A 23,153-nucleotide genomic window follows, 5' to 3' on the forward strand; every position below is an offset into this window, starting at 1 on the left:
AATGGTATTTCTAGGCGCTATCAAGGGTTTACCGAGGTTAGAGCGATGATACCATGCGAAAGTAATTATACTTAGTGGGACACGTGGACTGCGCCGTCACTATATGGTGGGCCAATCAGAAGTCAGCCACACGCAAAATCATTGCTCGATCTGACAGTCGTATAAAAGCTTTCGCACTAACAAATTCCCATTATTCTGCCTTTTTGTTCGTCCCGTTTTTACGTTCTCTGTACTTTTCTGGTCGTGCACCGCATTTCATAAAGGCTCCTCCTGATCAGGTGACAGAAAGGTGAATGCTTTTAATTGGTCCATGTGCATGGTGAAACACTGCACAGGTAAATGAAGCTTCGCGGAAAGAGACGGTTAAGTGGATACGCGCTGGTCACTTTCTATTCCAAACGTCAAGAGACTCTGAAAACCGGAAAATTTCGTCGCCGACACCACGCTTTGCGAAGTAAAATTGGCGCAGTCCTCTTCATACGCATTACCAGTTGTGCATATGCTATCACCGTGTCACGTCTACTTAACGCTTTGGTCGACACTAAAACTTCCTTAGCAGGCCCCAGCTCAGCGTCGATGTTTGTTTGTTTGTCTTCTGAAATACGTGTCTGTTAACACCTTTATCATGAAGGAGCGACAAAAACAATACAGTTTGTCGAAACATTTTTTTCTGGCGCATCTCCAAAGGTGGCAGATATTGAAGAAAAATGCATAGACAATGCACAAAAGTGTGGAATGGAAACTTTATTTCTTTTTTTTTCTCGGCGTAGCAGAGAAAGATCAGAACATTGTCTTCAACATCACCATCGACGTCAGACATCCCGCGAGGAATCCAACTCATGCAATACCCAAGAGCCTTGCCATGAAAGGTAGAATGAAGTAAGGATCATCATTTACCCTTATTGTAACCTTAATGTCAATTACGTGCTAATTAAATCGGCGAATAAGTGGCAAAAAAATAAGAAATAGCTTTCAGCCCCGCGAAGCTTTCACCCAATAAAATTTTCTTCTTCAAGTGTCCCAGATGCGACACTTTGTATATTGTTTATAATTGCATGCTTTCTGCATAGAGCGAAATTGCCAGAAATGTTTGACGTACCCTCGCTCTAGCACATTTAATTATTTTAATGTTGGCGCTTCAAGTCCCGGTGCGCCTTGGCGTCGCGTTGTCTCCTTACTCTCGATTGCGTTAGGTTTTTTTCATTTCTGTTTTCGAAAATGCTCGGTCACCCGCGTGAAAAGCACCTGTCAACACATCTCAGATGGAAGAGCCAGTAGAAGCCGAAGCCTGACGCGGTGTCGGTGTTACGCTCCACATTCAACATAGGATGAGATGTCAGTGCCCCGGGCACTCTGACGAATATTGCGAGTGAATATTTTGTATTGCCCCAGTCGCCAAGGTAGACGCCTCTCAGCTGCCTTCAGGCGCAAGTGCAGGTCTATACACTGACCTCGACACTTGTTAACTGCAGTACACAAAGGCCACAGTCGTGACAAAAGGAAAGTACTTCTTTTAACATTTTCAAAAATTACGCCACATATTAGCGGACAGATCAGACGTGTAGAATAAATACTTCCTCTTTTCCCGTCTATATTTTTCATGCTTATTAGAGTGTACGAAAAGTTGCGAAGTTTGTTTTCGTGCAGCCTAAACTTAATACAGTAGTCAAGCGTATCATTGTATTTGCTGGCGTAATAAGACGCATTTACAAACCTGCAATGAGCTCCGTTAAGCCTACTGACATTTAATTGACCATGCTGAAATCAACAACATCAGCTGAGGCTTCAAATTAAGTAACCGTCATCCACAACTATTGGCAATCCAACAACTAAGCGGAGACAAGACATTAAGCCCTAAGGAGAGCTAATGCTCAATTTGCAGTCCCAACTTACAGACCCTTGTTAGAAAAAAAAAAAAAGAACGAAAAAGAAAGTTGACCTTGAATCTCGAAGTATACGGTGCTTGCTGAGAGTCAGAAACCGGGCAGGATACCATATTGCTCAGCATGGAAAGATCTGGTTGCTAATTTTCTCCCATAGAACTACAGCGAGAAATAACGACACACTCTAAACGTGCTTCATAATTTTTGGGTTGCACGACGCGAAGAACCTTCGCAGCTAGCTGTCAGGACCGCCGCGCTAACGCGCTGTGGTTCGCACATGGTAGACTCTTCGGTGACGCTCTGAACGAAGTTTGTTTTTATTGTCGTTTTCCGGCGTCGCGCCATTCACGGGGAGCACAATGTGACGGGATGAAAAGTAGCGGGGGTGCTAGGTGTCACTTCCGGAGCACGCCGGCCGACTCCGGCTGCTCGGCCGACAGCAGGTCGGTGTCTGGGAGAGACCTCTTGCCCGGACCGCCGAGGAACTCTGAGTATCGCTTTCCCGGACCGCCCAGGAACTCTGAGTATCGTTTTCCCGGGCCGCCCAGGAACTCCGAGAAGCGCTTGCCGGGGCCTCCTAGGAACTCGGAGAGTCGCTTGCTGGGTCTTGACCGGTGGCTGCCCAGGATCCAGTCCAAGTCACGGCCGTAGGTCCCACCGGCATGGCTCCTCACAAATGGGCTACCGTCTCCGGCGTACAGCTGCTGCAGGCTTCTGCTAAGCGCGCCGTCCGGGTCTGCCCAAGCCAGGGAGGAGAAGGATCGGTTAGCGGGGCTCAGCACAAAGAGTAAGGCACGGCGAGCTACAGACTGGCCAATGCCGTGGCAAAAAGGCTTTACCAGCGACACAATAAAAGAAAAGGCGAACAGTTAGACATAACAGAGAACACAAGAAGGGAGGCATTACCAGTGCTGGTGCTGTCTATCTTCTTTTGATTTGAGTTGTGTCTAAATGTGCGCCATTTCTTGATCATGAATATTCGCCTACTCGCCCAGACATCCGCTTTTCCCGCAGCCTGGCCCTCGACAATTCTTTTCAGTGGTTCTAAGGTGTTGATTGCCCTCTGTTTGTCTTTAGACTTTTCAACGCGGGTAAAATTTCCAACCCTGATAACGGCGCACCTTGTATTCATGACGATTTCTAGGCGATGGATACCAGATCTATCAAAGACAGTCAACCTCGAGATAGATCTGTCTCTGTTACTGAGCTACGGCGCAGAGAGACAATGCAAATTTGCCTGGTGCTTTTCGTTTAGCATTTGAAGGCGACGGCAAAAGAAAATCGATTAATGGCCGAACGAAATAACACGCCAGCGAACTAGCAAAGCTGCCCTCATGCGCTGCGTGCGCGATAGGGCTGCTTGTAACGACAACTAGCGGCCCTCAGTCTGTGGCTTGCAAATAATTTATTCATCAGTTTTCAATTGTGAGGTAAGAAATGCTGTTCTAAAATTGCCAGCTGGAAGACGTCAGTAACAACAGCGCTTGACAGAACTGCTGGAATACAGGCACACAAGCAACATTGCTAGTCACTCCTTTCGCTACATACATCATTTATGGCCATTGCTCTTTTGTTTTCACTGCATTTCTAGCAAAACGAGTTATTACAACAGGCCCGACTCCTTGACTAAAAGGTTTTCTATGGAATATAAGTTTAAATCGGACAAATATTAATTCAAGCATAAAATTACAAAAACAAATGCTCCTTGCAAAGCTTTTCTGCGAAGAAGCTTAGGAAGTAAATGTGCGCGAATAGTGAACACTTTCAGGTAGCGAAATATATGTCCTTATCTTCGTTTGCTAGAAGAAAAAAAAAACTACTGCATTTTGAAAATTACTCGGAACTAAAAAAATTATTTCTCAAGTTTGCGAATAATTTGGAATAACTGGCGCAAAATTTTAATATGGCACGCCACAGCTTCTTTTTTTTTTTTTTTTTTTTTTTTTTAACCGCAGATTTTTTTCAGTTCACAGAGCGCTGTCAAGGTCGGTAAATAAAATGGAGGTTCATTACCACAAAGGGATCCATTCGAGCAGAGCAGTTAATAATAACTATTCATGCAGCCTTGAATACTGGGCGTCGCCACAGGGCACATCTAGTTTTAGTAAGCCTCGCCGTCGTGCCCGATATCTAATGCCGTGGCTCAAACTCTGATCCCCATCATTAACAGTGACTTAGAACCAGTTTGGTCGTTGTCTACGTAAGTAGAAAAATGTCGTTTTCAGAGCGTATGACACTCGGTCATAAAGTTCCGTTCCTAAGTTCGTGATGCGCGCTTCCAAATGGACATCAGTGTTGCTTCTTTGGACACCTCTAGTTTTGGCTCAGAATTATAGAGCCTACGCTGCCTTAAAGTTTCGCGTAAATATTTGCTCTGTAAAAAATTTCGAACAAGTAGCGAATACTAATCATATCCGATTCGCATTCGATTCATAAAAACTGGCCTACTCATATTCGTTTCGACGACGATGCTATAGCGTATTCGAATTTGATCCAGCTTCGAGAAACTACTTACTAGCACGGCTTAGCGGCAAATATAGACGAACTGCAGGAATTCTCGCCTCAGTGCGAAAGAAGACATTCGAAACAGGTTTACTTACGGAGGTCTCAACAAAGGGCGCACGAAAGATACGCTCTCCACACTGCCCACCGTGTGGATGGCTCATTACTTTCAAGCCAAATGACAAGCAATCGAAACTATTCTCTCGAAGTCTGTGACTGCGTGAGCGTCGCGCAAAGGATTGCAAGTGGACAATACTCTGCGAATATCAGCGGCGCGACGTGCTGAGACGAGTTGACTTGAAGCATTCAAGCGCTTCTCCGTTTAAAGAACAAATGAATGCATGTGCAAACAGTTACGTGATTAAGCACTAATAATGCAAACGACACACAACATCAAGAAAACGCAAAGCACATAATTATTCGTAGCAGGATATGTACAAGAACAGGAGCGGCGTACATGTAATGCCAATTTAACCTGTTTATTTTTATGTCACGATGGCCAACCAGAAGTGTACTTGAACGACAATTACACCGTACTTACAACACAGAGTCTGTGCAAGCAGCATAAACTGCGACATCTTTGAAGTCAAGTCTGCAGCTCCGATATAGAGGCAATTTGTGACGGATAACTTCAGATATCGCCCTTGACATCGCTTACAACCACACGATTGTGTCTATTTAGGCAAACAGTTTAGTGGGATGTTTAGAACTCAGACTCACGTGTTGACTGGTGCTGACCGAGCCATACAAAATTTTCTTACGACGCCTTGAAAAGAGAGAGCAAAGGAGAAAAAAAAACGAAGAATTATTTGGCAATCATGCGCTGCACACAATCGCTTTTAGCACAGGTTTAGACTTTGTAAATTCACCACGATAATTTTAGAGGTATTTTAGGACCAGAAGCCATCGAATAAACAGTTTCACTGGTCAGACAGATGTAAACTTGACGAAAGCAAGTGAAGGTCGGTTCAAAATTAGCGTGCAAAATTAAGTTTCTTTTAGTGCTTGCATTCTTCTGGAATGCTGTGGTGGTCCTTTGTACCACACAATCGTCCGTCAAAAAGAAATGAAGAAATGGGAAAAGGCGATTTAGATAGCCATGCACAATGGAAAAGGAGCCAGAACGCTAAATCGACCCCGTTTTGCAGAGGAACATAAAATCAGACTCGTCTCTTCGATAATCGGCGCTTCCAAGTGAACGCTCACTTTCTATAGTCTCCATTTTGTTTTATTCTGTCTCAGGCAAACGGCAGTACGCCGTTTTGGCAGCGAATCGTTATAAGCCGAATCGATGACTGTGCCATTTCTATGTTCCCGCAAACAGGCGATTGGTTTAGTCCCGCGATTTAGTAAGAGAAAAACGTTTCCGTTACGCGCAATGGGCGCGGGAAAGGTTTGAACCCAGTGACATGCTGTAATTACAATCACAATTTGGGAACTTCTTTGTTTTTCTCCGCAGAATTATGAGCGCGGAAATTCGGTGCTTGAATTTGTCGTCGGAGCCCTAATGCGGTCGCCGCCGCCCGCAGCGAGCGAGGCACCCGCACGCCAAGGGACATCGGCGAAGCCCGCGGCTTTGAAGATTGTCGAGGACACGAGGCCGCGGATGGAGTGGAAATGAACGGGGGAAGTTAACAGTATTTCCAGCTGCATTAATTTACCCTGCATTCACGCTTGCTTTTTAACAACCTATCTCAGTGCTCACTGTTTGCTCTGTATCCTAAACTGAAGTTGAATTAGCGTGTCTGCGTTTGACGCCCGGTGGAAGTGAGCGCCTAATGGTGACGCTGCCGGCGCTGATAGATTATCTCGCACAAAAGGTATCCTTTCTGTTGACAGGAACGCTCTTAGTACGGGTGGCTTTCTCAGTAGTAGCCAAGTAAAAAGCTAGTAAATATTAGACAAGTAACTTAATTGTTTGACATCGATGATAAGCGCTCGGAAGAAATTCTTGCCAATCAGTTAAATCCACAGGAATAGAAAAAATACGTATTACGAAAATCCCTATGCCAGATGCTAACCACACAAAGGGGCACACGTGATGAATAACGCGATGACGACGCAATAAAACAGCTTAAAGGACGCTTGAACGAACGCAGCCTGAACGTTTTTCTTTTTTTGTGCACCTAAATTTTCTAACCTGTTTATATAATAGACAGTTGAGGGCAGTGTTAAGCTTTCGTATTTACAGACGCTTCAAAAAATAAAAAAATCCCTCACAAAGGCGGTCGCAGCATTTTAATTCTGGCTTTTAAAATTGACCGCCTATAAGGCAAGTACGCTGCTTATATATGGGGACCCAGTATTTAAGGGTCCAGATGTTTTTACGCGTACTGAAGGTTGTTTTGTTGCGCGAACTGCAAGACGATACCCACCTCCGCAAAGTAAAGTTGCCCTTTTGCTTAAGGTGCCGAATTCGTGACAAACTTAGTACCTCAGGAGTGAAAAACTTCTTTCGATAAATCTAGTGCATATCTGGAACCAAACCCGCACAAGCTGCAGCTTCAGCAGCGCACATATCATACACGCCCTCGGATTGGACGCCGAGCGGGTGCGTATCCTTCCTCGCGGTACCTGTCTTACGCGTCCGGAAACGCGCTGCGTTTCCTCCGTCCGAGGAACTCGGAGCCCATCCGCTTGGGCAGCAGCAGGGCCCGTTTGCCCAGGAACTCGGAGCCGATGCGCTTCTCCTTGGCGGCCACGGTCAGGTCCATGTCGTCGTCCTCGTCCGGGGCATCGTAGGCGAACCGGTTGAGGCCGCCGTGCAGCAGCCTGGCCATGCGCAGAGCTGCCGCCGGTGACCGGGCGGCCAGCTCTTCGTCCCACAGGCCGGGAAGCAGCGCGTCGTCGAGCCGCGAGCGCTTGCCCAGAAACTCGGAGCCCATGCGCTTTGCTGGGCGGACAAGATCGCTCGTGACCCTCTGCCGTTCGCTCCTACCTCGCGGAGATTCCAGCCGCTCAAGGATACCCGTTTCTCTGTCATGCCTTATAGTGAGCGCAAGCCTCACACTTCAAAGTGACCTGCCGCGCGCACCTTCGGTCTATCAAGTGCCTTTTCCTGCGTCGTTCCACCTTCCACGAGCCGCGCACCATCCTGTTGGTCACCGCTATGGGCTGGTTGGAGTGTGCTAAAGGAGGACGCGGTAGTGGGCGGTCGGTCACGGCACTGGCTCAAACGAACACCTTCAGGTAGTTTAGCCAAGCCCTGCTTTAGCCAAGCCCTGCTAAAGGTTTAGCCAGGGTAGGGCCTCACGGTGAGCTGTTATTACTTTTTCGTTAATGCTGGAAAACAGGTCGCTATATGCAGCAAGATTGCTTAATAAAGCAAGCAATAAAAAAAATAAAGAACAGAGAATAACTTTATTTTTCATTTCACTATTTACTACCGCGGTGTTTATCAGAACGGTTTCGCCTGTGTATAGGGCAGGAATACTGAACCTCTCATCTGCGCAATGTTGCCAATGTATCGTCCAAACCGTGAGTATGTTGCCTGTGGAATGTCTGGTGAGGAAACTTCCGAAGCTCTTCGAAAGCCGATATTTCGTTAAAAACACGAAGCACACACAGACAGAAAAGATGTAAACGTTTTTAAAGCTCAGGCCTTTAAAGGCACCTTTCTTTCATTGCGCCTTCAATCAGAGTCATCAACTAGCTACACAACACGTTCTTTAAAGCTCTTTAAAAGTGTCTGCTACCAGCCCTATGATTGAGGTATGACTCGCAAAGGAAATATCCCTCGGAAGGATGCAGTAGAGAGGGAAAGTTCCTCGGGGATCGAAGGATGTCTAAGGTCTACCGCTACGTTGGACGAACGTTCGAAAGGGATAAGGCTAGCACTCAACTGCTCCGGGTCGAACGCGAATCCACTACGAGCATCATCGCAGCCCGCCCGCATGTAGCCACCCGCGAAAACCGCGACTGGGAGAGCCCTTGAAGTGCCGCCGGAAAACGTGGGAAGCGCGCGCGGCAGCGATTAATGCGAATTTCTGCGCGGCCGCTGATTGCTCCATTCTGCGCTGACGGGAAAAGATATGGCGCGAGGAGGCGTGCGCGCTTCTCACGCACCATTAGGGCTCCCAGTGGTGAACCTCGCTCGCCAGATGAATTCCATGTAGTGAAGCCAAGTGCGGAGCGGACATGCCGCTGTGCCCCACCATTATAGGAGCAATCGAGGCCGGCAAAATTCCGCTTGTCCCACTCGCTCGTCAGTGCGGTGTCCCCGGAGAGCTAGAACTGTTTTACGTTGCGTCATTGAATGGCTTTTCGCGACGGGAGCCGAAATCGTCCGAGATAACCCTGGCGACGGGTGAGATCAGCGCTAGAGGGAATGGGGGCAGTGCTCAACAGATTGCTCTTGGCCTTCTCAACCAGCGCGCGAACAAAGACGAGTGGAAGATGGCGCCCCACGTGTGCATTGTGCCATCGTAGGGATCAGAGCGAGAGTTTTTGTTCCTGACACGCTACAAGGAAGTAAGTCTTTAGTCATTGCTGTCAAATAGCTGCAGCGCCATGGGGCACGTAATCAAGCGCGCTTACCGTAACCTGGCAACATGTTGCCGATCGCACAGGTCGTACCCAGCCGAACGAACCGACCAGCAGAAAGGTTCACGTAGCTGTGTTTTTACACAGTAGGTGCGGCAGAGCGGCAGAGTCGTCAGTATTGGTGACGGTTCAAAGCGTATATCGCGGGCAGACCTGCTGTGTACGCGATGTCTTCCAGCAGCGAATAAACTTCTCTAATTCGCAGGACGCGCTGCAATCGAAGAACGGAAGGGAGAAAATGCGCCCCCGGTACTTCGCTTGTACTTCAAATATGTCACCACTCTCTGCATCATTCACCACTTAGCACGCACCAACCAGCCCAGCCGCACATCAAGGTGAGTTCGTGTGTTTTAGATCTTGCTCGGCGCTCTCACATCATTGCATAGTATGGCGAACGGAGGTAATGCACGCTCTTGAACCAGCTCTGTTTGGCCTATCTGACCTAACCAGCCGGTGGTTGCTTAAGAGGGGTGCCAATTAGAGGCGTTGCTTCCTGTTGGGACCTGTGATCGTTGCCCCTCGTAACAGGACCTATCGCGGATTCTTAAAGAAGCAGCCCTCGGGGAACACTCACAGGAATGAAATACCGCTTCTAAAACATCGTTTGAAGGAATTTGTCAAATAAACGAACTTTTACAAACTCGCACGCCGAAACAACATGTATCAGTTGGAAATAAGTACAGCCTGAATGAATTTCGAAAAACTGAAACTTTCAGCTAACCCTGAATTCTACAGTACATCGCTTTCGTGTTGTGTATTACTTCCGCAGACTTGTCGCAATCTTGTCCATGAACTGCAGGTACTGCATTTCCGAAACTGTGTAAATTAGGAACCTTCGCTGCGGCATACTTCACTTGTGAAACTGCGGAATGACACGTCAGCTCTAAGCTGGCGTCGCAATGTAGCTGCCTTGTAGACTACGAGTGTCCACAGCCGTACGTACAGACTGGCGCACTAGCTTCAGTCATAGTTTCAAGTGTAATCAGATATAGCGTTCAGGATTCACTAGTGCCGCAGTGGCCTTTGGTTTAGAAGCCTGAGAAGGTTTCCTATTTAGAAAGTCATAAATAGTAGATACGAATGGCAGTGCTGTGTATACAGAAAATCCCAAAAGTTAATTAAACAAGCGACGTGCACAATACATGTATGAAGTTTTTAGTTTGATGAAATAAATGCGTTTATGAGAGCAATTTGAATGCATGACATTTATTTAGTCCATCTAATCGAAACAGCTTTGTGCTCACTTCAGTTAAGTGAACTGTTTTTTAAGCGATAATTTCCCTGAACTGCTCTGAAAATTCTGGAAGCGATATTTCACTCCGCTAGAGTAAAACCGGGTTTTCCCTAGCAAGGATGGGATAATAGAAGGCACCAAGACAGGCACTCGCGCTCCAGAGGCGTTAGTTGGGAGAGGCGAATGTACGTGTGACTTTTGCCCCAAGTGTTTCTGGATTTGGATGGGAGTGGGGTGGATGCTGGTCGATAGGCACGCCCTTCTTACTCCTACGGTGTGCGAGAGGTGTGCTCAGCGACAAATAAGGGCACGCGTTGTTTTTAAATGCTGTAGGCACTACTCATCATAACAAGAACTCTTGGATTAGCATCAGCCTGAAGCGGTACTTGTCAAAAAGCGCGAGTTGTTATGAGAAGTTTAGTGAGAGCTGACGCGGTAGTATAGCAATATCGTTTAGTACAATCGCGGTTCTTGTTTGCAAAGAAAAAACGCGTCCAACCTTCGGCAGTTTCACGATCATGCAATGGTCAGTTTAAGGATGGTTTAGTCAAAATCGGGCAAATAACGGTTAATACGTAGTTAGGCTCTAGTTTAGTGCGTCAGTAGTTTGTTACACGAACATCGCTCTCTGCTCAGGGGAAAGGCAGGAAGAGACTTAAGAGAAAAACGGGGAAATAGCCAACACTCAATTTCCTCTCATAGTGAGCAATTCAGGAGGGTTCCCAAAATATTAAAACTTGAAGATTTGGCTCGATTTAAAATGGGGTTTTATTTACCTATGCCGAAAAAAAAAATTGAATTCCATCGATATCAAACTTCTCAGGATCCAAACGCTTTGCAATACAAATTTTTCATTGCCTTTCTCCACAAAGAAAAAAAAAAGCACAAATAAATGTTAATTTCAGTCCCCATTTCATGCAGTACATATCAAGAACTGATTTAGAGCGGCAGATTTTCTTTCATGAGCCATGTTCGTGCACACTAACCATGACAAGATTTATCACTTTAGTTGGGGTTTAGCAAGCAATTCTAGGAGATCCACGGTTCTTCTGCAGTCGACAAGACCGCATGACGGTCTGCTTAAGGAGCAGGGGGCTTCTCTCGCACAAACTCAACTTGCCGAGAGAAGACAAGGCAGAGAGAGGAGCGACTTTCGCAGCATTACCTTCCATATTGGCGTGCACGGCACAGAAGAACCCGCACGTGGCCAGAACCACGAGAGCGAAGAGGTGAAGGCAGCTCATGGCGGATCTGGTGCCTGCGTTGGAAAGACCGGTAGGACATGGGTAAGCATCCTCGCTTACGGGCTAAATACATGAGAGGTGAAAAAAAAAAAAAAAAGTAAGGCAACTCCGTATGCAATTGTGAATAGAAATACGTAAAGAAAAAAAAAATGACGTGAACGCGCAATTTGTTGTACAACGCGGGAAATCTGGGGTCGCCGTCCAGAAGTAACTACTCACATTTAGTTCCCCTGGAAACTACGACAGACTCAAAAAGCACAGTTACACTTTTTCATGGCACATATTAAATAAAGCCATGGTTTATGCTGTATGCGTTATATCAAGTGGCTAAAAGGTATCCAGGGCGCAGCGGCAGGCGTAGGTGACATAATGAAACTTTCGGTAATGGAGAATTAAGGCTTCCCACGATATTATCTCCAAGCCATGGAAGCTGCCGCAAAGTACGAAACACGAAGTCTATGATGGGCCGAGCGTACGCAAGTCTGACTGGTTTACAAGCAAGCACGGGACATGGCGTTATTGCGTTTCAATAGTTTTCTGCCACACGATGAACGAAACCATTTCTTTTTCAACTTCGTCTGCGCCACGCAGAAGATTTCAATTTCGAGCACTGCCTCAAGGCTGCAGGAAATACGATAAAGTGTCGCCCCCAGCATAACTCGCAGTGGTGGTGACCCCTCTTTTTGCTCGTTGGAAGCGGCGACACGTAGGAAACTATATTTAGCAACGGATGAGTCTATATAGTACTGTGCATTCTATGCTCCTGCGGAAGCTTTCGAGGGCGGAGTCCACTACACTGCCAGCGTTGCCTCGGACGCATCAAATCAGCGCTCGGCAGAGATTTATGGTCGTAGTCGCCCAATCTGTGCGGGTTGATCGGTTGGGGGCGATCTTCACAGTGTATTACATATGCGACCGTCCTGTGGTACACCTCTCATATAATTGCTCCCCGAAGCTACCGCCAGCGCCTGTCGCAAGAAAGTTTGCTCAGTGTCGGCGCGCGTGCGCATTAGGCGCATGCACGAACCCATTTCCGCACATACTTGTGCTATCACTTCCATCATTATTTTTGTACGCTTAATTCGTTTCTCGCACAGCGTCTAAGAGGAATCCAAGGATTAAGGCTAAATGTTTGGTGACGTCTTCAGCTTTTCTGTAACTTTTTACATCAATGAACTGAACTATATATGACAGCAGTGCAGATATCGCAGTAAACAATCTTCTGAAATACCGAAGGTTAAATCGCATCGCTCTTTACACCAGACAAAAGTTATCCAGAATTATAATTACGCAAAACAAGACACAACTTCTGGCAGCATATCAAGGCCGGAACAGAAAGTACCAAGGCAACAATATTCTAGAAGACTGTGAAACCAGTGCTATAGATGTCAAGACCAAGACCAATGCATAAGAAGGGCGAAACTGGAACCAGAAACACAATTTTGGGCCCAACGGCAAGCACTAAATATGTCTTGTGGCTAAATATGGCTTCCTTCACGATGTGAGGGAAGCCGTTGTAAAAGGTTCCGGAATTTCTGACCTCCTGGAGTTATTCAACCTGCACTGACATCACACATTACACTACCGCCTTTCGTTCCTCGAAACGTGGCCGCCGCACCCGATTTTTGATCCCGCGTCCTCGGGTTCTGGAACTACTGAATACTGGCGGGAAGATTAAAACTCTACGGCACGCAAGAGTGGGTAAACGGCGCGCTAAAAGAAAAAAGAAAAGCATAGTTGAACGTCTCTCGTTTCAGTCGGCCTTCACATGCGCGAGCTTGCGAAACAATACGTCTAGGGCACACCTAAGCTCCACATTTAAGGGTATGATGCGAAAGCATTAATGGGTTTTGTCAGCGGCCTACAAACGCGCAGACACTATTCCCTCTTTCATTATCGCACAGTTAATGCTTAGTACAAGCCTTATCACAGCACATGCAGTTATTACATATAACCTCTCCTCAACGTTCGTCGTAATGGCATAACAATTGAGATCAGAAACGCTGGCGGGGATAAAAGTAAAAAGAAGATACGGTGGGTAGCGTGAAGCCACCTGCTGGTGACAAAAAAACACGCATGCTCTCAACAGGATAGCGAAAGGAAGCCACTCGTGCTGACCGAGGTGTTTCCGCAGCCAACTTGACACTAACGCTGGTAGCGCGCAGAGTGGCAGCCTACGTGTTCTATCGCGAACGCCAAGACAGGAAGTTGCTCGATAACGATGAGAAAACGCCGAATAAGCGCTTAACTCTGCCATCTTCACTGGAGAGCACGACTGGAATGCCAGAATACTGTACGAGAAAAGTCACAAGAGAGCAGGAGGATTTACTCTTAGGCCTAGGCTCAGTATCGGGTTGGCATACAGGGAAACAAATGAAGCGTAATGATGATAGCGCAGACGGGAGGCAAGAAGGCGCACCTAAATACACCAGAAGCTTCAGCGGTCCATTTTTCACGCGCTTGCTTTTGGCCTTACTGATTCGGTAACCTTTGGGAGTCGCTAATGGACCACGCTGTTGCTCCAGGAGGCCTAACGACCGCATCTCGGCGCGACTGCATCGAGCTGTCATGGCATTGTGAGCGTGCAACGCGAGCTCCCCGACAAAAGACACCCCCACCGCGACGATCTTCTGATTGCATGCACTGATATATTTCGTTGTTTTCTACACTTTCTTGTGGGAAAACGAAATTTCGCGTCCCTCCGTACCCCCAAAAAAATGCGAGCCTCTTTAGACACCTGCATTTCAGAAAATATTCACCTATTTAATTTTTGTTTCTCACCCTCGTGCTTCTCTAGTTGAAACGAGATGTTGAAAACAACTTTAGCGTTGCCTGAGAACTTTAAGCTTTAATTTTCTTTCTCTTTGTTCTGTTCGCATTGAAGCGACCGAACGTAAGGGTACCCGAAGATACAGAAAATCTGCGAGGGATCATTCTTCATGAACAGGGCGGCGGGTGAGCCCTTGAAACTCAGGGGGAGGCAGGTTTCTCTTACAAACCGCTCTCGGTGCGGGCGAGGTTTGCTTGCCATTAGGCGAACAATGTCGCCTCTCGGAGACTCTGCTCCGGTGAAGAATAGAACGGTGCCTCGCTCGGCACTCGTAGGAGGAGACAGGGAGAAGGGGATTCATAAAGACTGTCGTCTCCCTTCCCGTGGCACAAAGATGCACACTTCAACCGCACAACACATGGGCCCTTTACAATGAACTGGACGCTCACTCTCGGATGCGGGGGTCCCCGCCCCGTTATTTTTTTATTTTTACATTCTTTTTCAATTTAGACTCCAAGAAAAGTGCAGGACGCAAGCTAAATCCCCAATCGTTTGGGTTCAGGACGCCTGTTTTCACATGTTGCAGAACCTCACACAGAACATGTTGCAGAACTTGACCAAATATACGTTTCTTTAACCCTAGACGGGTAATCCTGCCGCCTTCCTTCGAACTGACGGCTTTTCAATTTCTTCACCAAGGTGCGTTTTCTTACATGACGCGCAATAACTAAGTTTCCCTTTGTTTCTGACGGCTTTCCAGGGACGTCGTCGTGACGCAACGCCGTTGTCACTGTGGTGTGCAGCTGCTAGCGTTGCCTCTCGACAGCAACCTAAAATTCGAAAGCGATTGGAAAAACAAGGACGAGAGAGCAGGGAGAACGGGAAAGGAAGAACGCTGCTTGCAACTCCACCAATTATATGCTAACTATCCTAGCGGACAACTTTATTAAACCATTTCGACACAGTTCGCAGTTGTCCTCGGTGAGAGGCGCGGAGCTTCCATAGACGGGCTTCGACGGAGGCGAATGAAGCTAAACTTCGTGCTTCTCATTTGCCATCTCCTAATACGCGTTGAGGAGAAACATGACGGCCGCTTTTCGTAATCGACGAAGTAGGCGTTCGGGGCCTCTTCAACAAATATGCGTAAAGTCCTGCGAAGATAAATGACAGATGCCCGGCTTAGAATGACGATCGTTGCGGTTCTCGCGACGAACAAAGGGCATTAACGCGAAGCTGTTAAACAATTACACGCAACGTTCTAGCCGAAAATTCGTTCCAAAGATCCAGCCAAATGCTCGCCGGTGGCCCATGCTCGAGGTTATAGTCTTGTCCGCCGTAGGCTTATCTTGTAAACTTTTCAGGAGACGAAACGAGCTCTACAATCCTTGCTAAAGAGCATTTATAGTGTGAAAGCGCGTCAATGTCGACTTGAAGGTAGAGGCCGAAACCCGAGAGCTTTGGCGTTCCACACAAGTCGCACGACTTGTTTCTGCTCTAACTACTCGTCGCAAAAAACTCATTCCATTACCGCTCTTGCATTTTTCTCCATTTGCTCCTCTCGCCGAAAGTAGGGTAGCCTAATGGGCATTGCCTACTTAGCCTCCCTGCATTTCCATTCTTCTCTCTCTCTCTCTCTCTCTCTCTCTCTCTCTCTCTCTCTCTCTCTCTCTCTCTCTCTCTCTCTCTCTCTCTCTCTCTCTCTCTCTCTCTCTCTCTCTCTCTCTCTCTCTCTCTCTCTCCCTCCCTCTCTCTCTCTCTCTCTCTCTCTCTCTCTCTCTCTCTCTCTCTCCACTCGTCGATTTAATGGTACCGTCAGGAGGTCTGCTAAAAAATAGCATAGAATGACCACGATGACTCCTACCGTCAGCAGCTGGAAGACGGGCCGAAGGTGCGGCGGTTTGAGCCCAAATATTTCGCAATGACTTTTACGTTGAAGAGTCTGCAACCCAGAAGTGAGCGTCGATGTAGCAGGCCCGATGGAGGGCCCAGCATATGGCCCGAAAGAGCGGGATGCCCTTGACCTGGTCCAGCGAAAACTAGAAGTCGGCACGAGAAACATGCGAACAGAATCGCACGAAGACAAAACTCGCTTGGTGGCATATTTGTCGGCGAGCAGTTGTCAGAAGCATCGCAGTAACCGAGCGCTCCTCTGACCTCGGCTAGATTAACTCCGTCTCCTAAATCGAGGTTCGCCTGAAATATGTAATCGCAGTATGGAAGCAACTTGGTAATATTTGCCTGGGACATGATTCTGGCGATACTGAACTGGCGTTTCTGTGGGACGAGCTGGAGTTGTTGGTGAACAGGCCACAACTCATGTAGAGGGACGATACGCAAGCACAGCATGTTATTCAGGATCGACGGGTTCAAAACACTTCCCGGGGTGCCCGGTGGTGTGCACTTTGTGTTGGGGGCGTAAGTCACCCGCTTCTGCGGTAACGCCGAGAGTTTAGTAAATGAACAAAAGAAGCGAGCAAAAAAACAAACGAACAAACAAACAAAAAACAGGCCGAGATATTTCGGAACTTTGATGGATGGTGAGCAGTGAACTCAGAAGCGGTAAGACCAGGTGGATCGACAGAAATCTCACGCTGCTCGAACCACCAGTGCGAGCCTCGAGAAATAGCGTTGTATCACGTATAACGCCACTTTGGCGTCGTTTTCCAGTTATATTCTATAACGTGCTGCCATATTCATTGTTGCAGTTGGCGCCAGCTATCAACAATCTCGCACATCTAAGTCGAGCAGAGTCGTGAAAAAAGAAAGAACAAACAACATACGCGCGATCGTGAGATGTAAGGCGACACTATATTCGTTAGCACGGTTGCTGTACATTTCATTTTTACACTGATCGCCTTCTCATTGCCTCTTTCAATTTGATTCCGCTGTCATTTTTCATTCCGCTGCCGACTAATGCGCAGGCCTAAAACTAAACTAAAAAAAAAAAAAAAACGAATACGTACACGTACACGCAGACATGTTTCTTTCTTTCTTTCTTTTTTTTTTTTTTTTTGAAAGAAACGTCTGCTAATAACGCAGTAAAAAAGAAAAAAAAAAAGCATCGTTTCTAGAAAGTATCCATCAAGCACTTCCGAAGTCACTTCGGCAACCACCGACCCTCGCAGTGTCTTGACAGCGCAAGACTGCTGCCCAGTTTCGCGCCCAACACACTTGAGCCCCTTGGCCGGGAGGAGTTTCGGGGACGGTGTCTGATTCTGCCGATAAAGACCTTGCCAGGAGACACCTTATCAGCCGATTAGCCGGCAGCGATGAGCGGAAGCAGACTTCGTTCCGTTCGCGCCTCGCGAGCTCGACCGAACGAGGAGCTATCGCCACTTTCGGTAATGAGCGGAGCCGACAACGGCACAAGAACAACGCACGTCGAGTAGCGGGCTGCGTGTACGTATACGAGGCCTACGAATGCCTGGCTCGAAGCTTCGCTACAACATAACCGGTCCCGTACCGAGGCTTCGAGGGAGGCAGGTTCCCGGCCATGTCTCCAGATTTGTTTCATGCTTTGTTTGGTTATTTGCTTCGGCTCTGGCTGTTCTTACCTTCCCCGAGAGGACTATACAGAACCATGCGGCTGTACCAACACGACTGGGACTGCTCAGAGTACAGAACTCTAAGAGGGCTCCTGCTTCTTTCTCTCCAACGAGAGAGGCCAGACTACACCCGGAGCTGCCGCAATACTCTGCCACATCATCAACGAGCAAGACTTCACCGATGTGAAACAGCGCTAAAAAAAAGGACCTGAAAGGTTAACACAGGCGCTGAGCAAAACTTGGCGAGAGCATTGTACTGCCTAGGTGAGGTGTGAAATTATGGCTGCTAAAGAGACAAGGGCCCAATTTCACACCTGACTTGAGCACTGTTTTCGGCATAGTGCTGCGTCGACCGTTGGCCTAGCTTCCTTGGCTCATCAACGAACCCCTAGTACGTTCGGCGGTTCGGAACGCCAGTCAACCTTAGTTTTTTTTTTTTTATATTGCGCAGCATTTTTTATGCACAGTTTTCAAAGGCGACCATAGCAAAGCAACTGACTTCTGCCTCCACTGCTGTCAATTTTCTCGTTGCAGCGCCGTTCTTGTAGGAACTTTGCAGTGTACAGTACGCGATCCGCCTCATTTGATGCTTGCAGTGCTGAAAAGCCAGATTGTGTGCCCCTTAAACCGAACACGAATACGCAGATATCTTAATGCGTAAAAGCGGCTTGTGATTAGCAAAATTTTTCTCTGACGCAATCAGCCTCTGTGGTTGGCTAGAGATGCCGGCCTGTCACAGACCATTAATTTTTGTTTTTTTTTTTCAATCATAGTTCGCAGACAATAAATAAAAAATATAGATTGTACTATCATTTGCTTCTATTTTCCTCTTTTATGCCAAATTTATTTTGAATGAACTGAAACACTCTGCATAGCTTTAAGCACTGAATGTGTTTAGAGCAACTTCTACTGCAATATCGATATTTCTGAGGGGTATCTGCCCCGCCGGGGTGGCGCAATACACTAAAAGCTAAGACTTATTTAGAAATGAAGGGTTTTTTTTTTTTGTATCTTGGGGAAATAAACTAGAAGTTAAGACTTATTTAGAAATGAAGGAGTTTTTTTTTTTTTTTGTACCTTGGGGAAATCACTGTTTCATATGCCGCAAACCGGAAACTACCGAACACGTTTTCTTAGACTGTTGGGAAGCCTTTTTCTTTTGAGACATTCTACAACGAACAATTAAAAAAGACCTACCCGTGGATACATTCTAAATTCGATTTTTAGCGATTGAAGATGATGATGGGCTACCGCTGGACATGATCATGTTATTGGGCCTGCACAGTATCTGGCGATCTAGAATGGCTTTCAGGCATGCAGACGTTGATGCGAGGAAAATACGGCAGTATTTTCGCGAAGCCGTTGCGAGTGTTATTGAAGCTTTCAAGACGCAAGACGAAGTGCCTGAGACGACAAATACCCATGCTGTGTATTTGTCGCGTAATATTATGTGTGTGTGTGTGTGTGTGTGTGTGTGTGTGTGTGTGTGTGTGTGTGTGTGTGTGTGTGTGTGTGTGTGTGTGTGTGTGTGTGTGTGTGTGTGTGTGTGTGTGTGTGTGTGTGTGTGTGTGTGTGTGTGTGTGTGTGTGTGTGTGTGTGTGTGTGTGTGTGTGTGTGTGTGTGTGTGTGTGTGTGTGTGTGTGTGTGTGTGTGTGTGTGTGTGTGTGTGTGTGTGTGTGTGTGTGTGTGTGTGTGTGTGTGTGTGTGTGTGTGTGTGCGTGTGTGTGTGCGTGCGTGTGTGCGTGTGCGTGTGTTTGTGTGTATGCGCGTGTGCGTGCGTGCGTGCGTGTGTGTGGAGTAATGTTCTTTAGGTGTAAAATCTGATAATAAATTAGGCAATAAAAAAAAGGGTGGCGCAGTCGTTACGGCGCTTGCCTACAGTTCCCAAGGCTGCGGGATCGAATCCCGGCCTCGGCGGCCGTTTTCCGATGGAGGCGAAAAGCTAGGCGCCCGTGTGCTGTGCGATGTCAGTGTACGTTAAAGAACCCCAGGTGGTCGAAATTTTCGGAATCGTCCACTAGGCGTTTCTAACAGCCTGAGTCGCCTTGGGACATTAAACCCCAGAGAACAGACAAAACATAGATATCTGCGCCTATAGTTTGCTTCTAACAGCGTCGCTTTTGGAAACACAGCTGTTAGCACAGTGATAGTTTGCTTTTTGAAAACTTTTTAAAAGGTGGTAGAAACCCCCAGCTAAACTGCGAGGAACGCGATGGCATAATGAGATAAAATATGTTACGACACATCCTTCTAACAAAAAAAAAAAAATCCGTTTGACACTTGGTTCTATCCATAAAATGTTGTGCAATTCGCACTGGACGACGTGCCCCACATACCATCGAGCAACGACAAAGTTCGAACTAGGCATGTCGCCATCATCGGGTACACCATCCCCCGTATCCGACAATGTAAGATATAAATCACTGGTTGAACCACTAGCTCTCGTGCGTCTCTTTACTACTCTTAGACAGAGAATGAACACTACAATTTCTTACGACCTCCATCACCATATTTTTTACACTGTGCGACGAAGAAGCGGAAATCCGAGTGTAAAGTGTAATGCGTGAGTGAAAGCGGAGTGAAACATTTTATCTTACTCTTTCCGACATCTTTTTTACTTCGCACATACGGGCTGTTTTCGATAAGAAAAATCAGGTAGAGAAGAAACGATTAGTAGACGGAGTGTCGAATATAAGTCACGAGAACTCCCGATTGATCCGAAGGTTTTTCCCGACAGTAACCGCGGCAGCTGTGAAAGTAGAAGCAAATGACAGGCATATACACGTGCATGACATGAGATTAAAATCAATAATAAGTAAATGTTTACTAACCAGCCGTAACTAAAAGTTAAGTTTAAAACAGGCATAAGTATGCTTTTGAACTCTATATGCATGAGCGGTGAGCGCAGTAGATGCAGTCTCGGAAAAAGAAGACTGGCACCTCGTAGCTGAACCTACATATTCATCTGAGAGCAGTGCTGCTGGATCTGTTCGTAGAGATGGGGACGCTGACAGCGGAGGCAATTTTTGGGATCACGGCGTCGATGTCGGCCCACTGTCTTTGATTAACTCGGCTCTGCGCGCAGGTTTCAGACCACTACTCGTGCCACGGCACAAGATAAAGGCAGCTATGTACCACCTCGGCATATATGTAGATGAAACATCAAGCTATCTGGAAGCACGACACTGCTGCGAGAAAGAGAAAAAGTTGCTCGTAAATTCTATTAACACGGATATGGTTTTCGTAAAGCGGGCTCAGCACGTGTATTCGAGCCCATTTCCCAAGATTGTGTCCAGGTGACACCCAGGGTGAGCATTCTTGAGACGAAGTTGCCATTAAGCCGAAACTTAGAGGTGCGGGAAATGACTCCAGCCATACGCGGAAGCAAATCTCACGAACAGCTCTACATTCACGAACAACACGAGATGTTCTCAGCGCGCCGACATAGCACGCGGCCAGTGAAACAAAATATTGTCACTGCGACGCCATAAGCGTCGCAAAGCCGCTCGAGAGGCCGCTGCACAGCATAGCGCGTTTTACAAGGCCCAAGCCGGCCATCGGGGCGTAATTAAGCGTCCGACCGCGCGGGCTTTGCGCGGCAACCGCGGGCGCTCCACGATCGCCGCTCGAGGAAATCCCGAGGGCCCATTCTCAACCACCGGTGCCGTTCCGACGTAATGAGGCATTGGGCGGCCTAAACTCGACACTGTGAGCAGCCCTCTTTCGTGGAAGATGCTCGCGGGGAGGAAGAACCTCTCGGCCGTAATCCGCAAGACCTCCTGCAGGCCCTCTACAACGCTGGCTGAGCGCCTCCTCCGTACTAGGGCTAGGGTTAGCTTCGCGAACAGCACTTCACATCTATCCACGGGTAATGCGAATGTAAATTAAGACCTAGTACCGTTCGCTAGCTGCGAAGGTTGCTGAGATACATGTACGACAGTGTGAAAAATATTTTGCAGCCGAAACGTCACTGTAAACAACCTGTCTTAGGGAAAGCTATTGGAGAATGGTTAAAAAATTTCTTTCCGTGCTGCGGGACGAAGCATTGTGTTGAGGCCCAAGTGAGCTGAATGCCTGCCGTGACAACGGCTGGATAGCTACGCGCGAGTAGATAATCCATCGCCGAAGGCACATAGTTTCCAATACCGATGCTGCGAACGGCATGTCGATGAAGGTGAAAGTGTGGGCCCGGCGTTGTCTCTTCGACACGCGCCAACGCTAAATGCAGTAAGCAGACTGTGGTATTGATACTTCAGCCGCACGAGAGATGCCCACTGAGCCTCTCTAGGATATGAAATTGCGGCGATATCCGCTCCACTTAAACCTCTGATACAAAATGCGTTTTTTTTTTTTCGAAAAGTTTGACACAAGGCATAAGTTGAGAAAGGGGGAATGGGTTTTACTCAGGTAAGACATCAACGATGATGATAATGAACTTCGCAGTTGAAGTTCAGCTTTCGTCTCTTGTCTGTCTCCTCATTTCGTCCTGTCTGTAATTTTGCGTTGAGAAAATATACATTCTACTCATCAAGACGAATTGGCCTGTATTTCTACATTAACAAGATGTTCAAGTCCGTACCAACACGTCTCTTGCACCACGAGCATTGGTGCCTATCTAAAAACAGAACTAAATCACGCATTTCATGCGTGGCAGCGGTAATGCGAGAAATTGCAACATTTGCAAAGGTACGATCTGGACAGGCTAGCTCCGACCACCCGCAGTATCCCGAGTGTAATTGTCATTTAATGTTTTAGTAGCTTGTCACGTGAAAATTTGAAAAGTAACTTTGCAACTGTATCCATCCACAAAATATAATCCATGAAGGCAGGATTTCAAGAATTTACTTTGCAATGAAAATTGAGGTCACTGAAAAATGCGATTTGCAACGAGAAGCAACATTGCTCGGCCCACGCGGAAGGGTAAAGAAAGTAGAGCGGCATTGCACAGCGTATTTTTCTTCCTGCTTGCCGGGAGTAAACAATAAACGAATTGAGGCTTCACGCTACTCTCTCGTAGTGTGGCGTTTCTCGGCTCACTCGCTATGCATGCATCCGACCCGACTCGCCTAGCGAAGGGCGACCTACGCCGTCACACCACACATTTCATGCATCTACGCTGGATGTCTCCATTTGTCTGGCGCCGCCTACACATGACAGATGGTGCCAGCGTTCGTGCATATCAATCAGCCAGCGCCTTTACTCCGAAATGTGAGTCGAGAGAAGAAAGAAGTGAAACGAAATGTGAGGTGAGGGAAGAAAGAAGTGAAACTGAAAAGATTGTTTCTGGCAAGCTGATATCAGAGGCAAACAATCACAAGGATGGGTGTTGCGGGGAAGGCATTCACGGGCAGGGGAGAAAGATGGCAGGAATATAAAGCACAGGACAACGAGGATTGGTGAGCGTAAAGGGAGAGACGGCAAAAACAACTGCAT

General features: G+C 47.2%; 2 protein-coding genes across 2 annotated transcripts in view; both read right to left on the reverse strand.

The window, feature by feature from the left end:
* Positions 1 to 1,905: 1,905 nt before the first annotated feature.
* LOC146207331 (uncharacterized) lies at positions 1,906 to 4,963 on the reverse strand. The gene is made up of 2 exons (XM_084576568.1): positions 4,927 to 4,963; positions 1,906 to 2,619 (listed from the first exon to the last, which is right to left on the reverse strand). Exons 1-2 carry the CDS (start codon positions 4,961 to 4,963, stop codon positions 2,279 to 2,281), a joined length of 378 nt encoding a protein of 125 aa, XP_084432694.1. The 3' UTR covers positions 1,906 to 2,278.
* The window catches only part of LOC146207332 (acetylcholinesterase-1-like), a 133,484-nt gene continuing 112,813 nt past the window's right edge, over positions 2,483 to 23,153 (reverse strand). Inside the window, exons 5-8 of the mRNA XM_084585815.1 lie at positions 11,327 to 11,412; positions 6,960 to 7,278; positions 5,106 to 5,151; positions 2,483 to 2,619 (exon numbers count right to left, since the gene is read on the reverse strand). Coding sequence (XP_084441941.1) covers positions 6,965 to 7,278; positions 11,327 to 11,412 — 400 coding nt within the window. The 3' untranslated portion in view covers positions 2,483 to 2,619; positions 5,106 to 5,151; positions 6,960 to 6,964. The remainder of the gene's footprint in view (positions 2,620 to 5,105; positions 5,152 to 6,959; positions 7,279 to 11,326; positions 11,413 to 23,153) is intronic.

Source organism: Amblyomma maculatum, chromosome 1, assembly GCF_055883805.1.
Source record: "Amblyomma maculatum isolate TAMU_Amacu chromosome 1, ASM5588380v1, whole genome shotgun sequence".
In the NCBI taxonomy this organism is placed as follows: Eukaryota; Metazoa; Arthropoda; class Arachnida; order Ixodida; family Ixodidae; genus Amblyomma; species Amblyomma maculatum.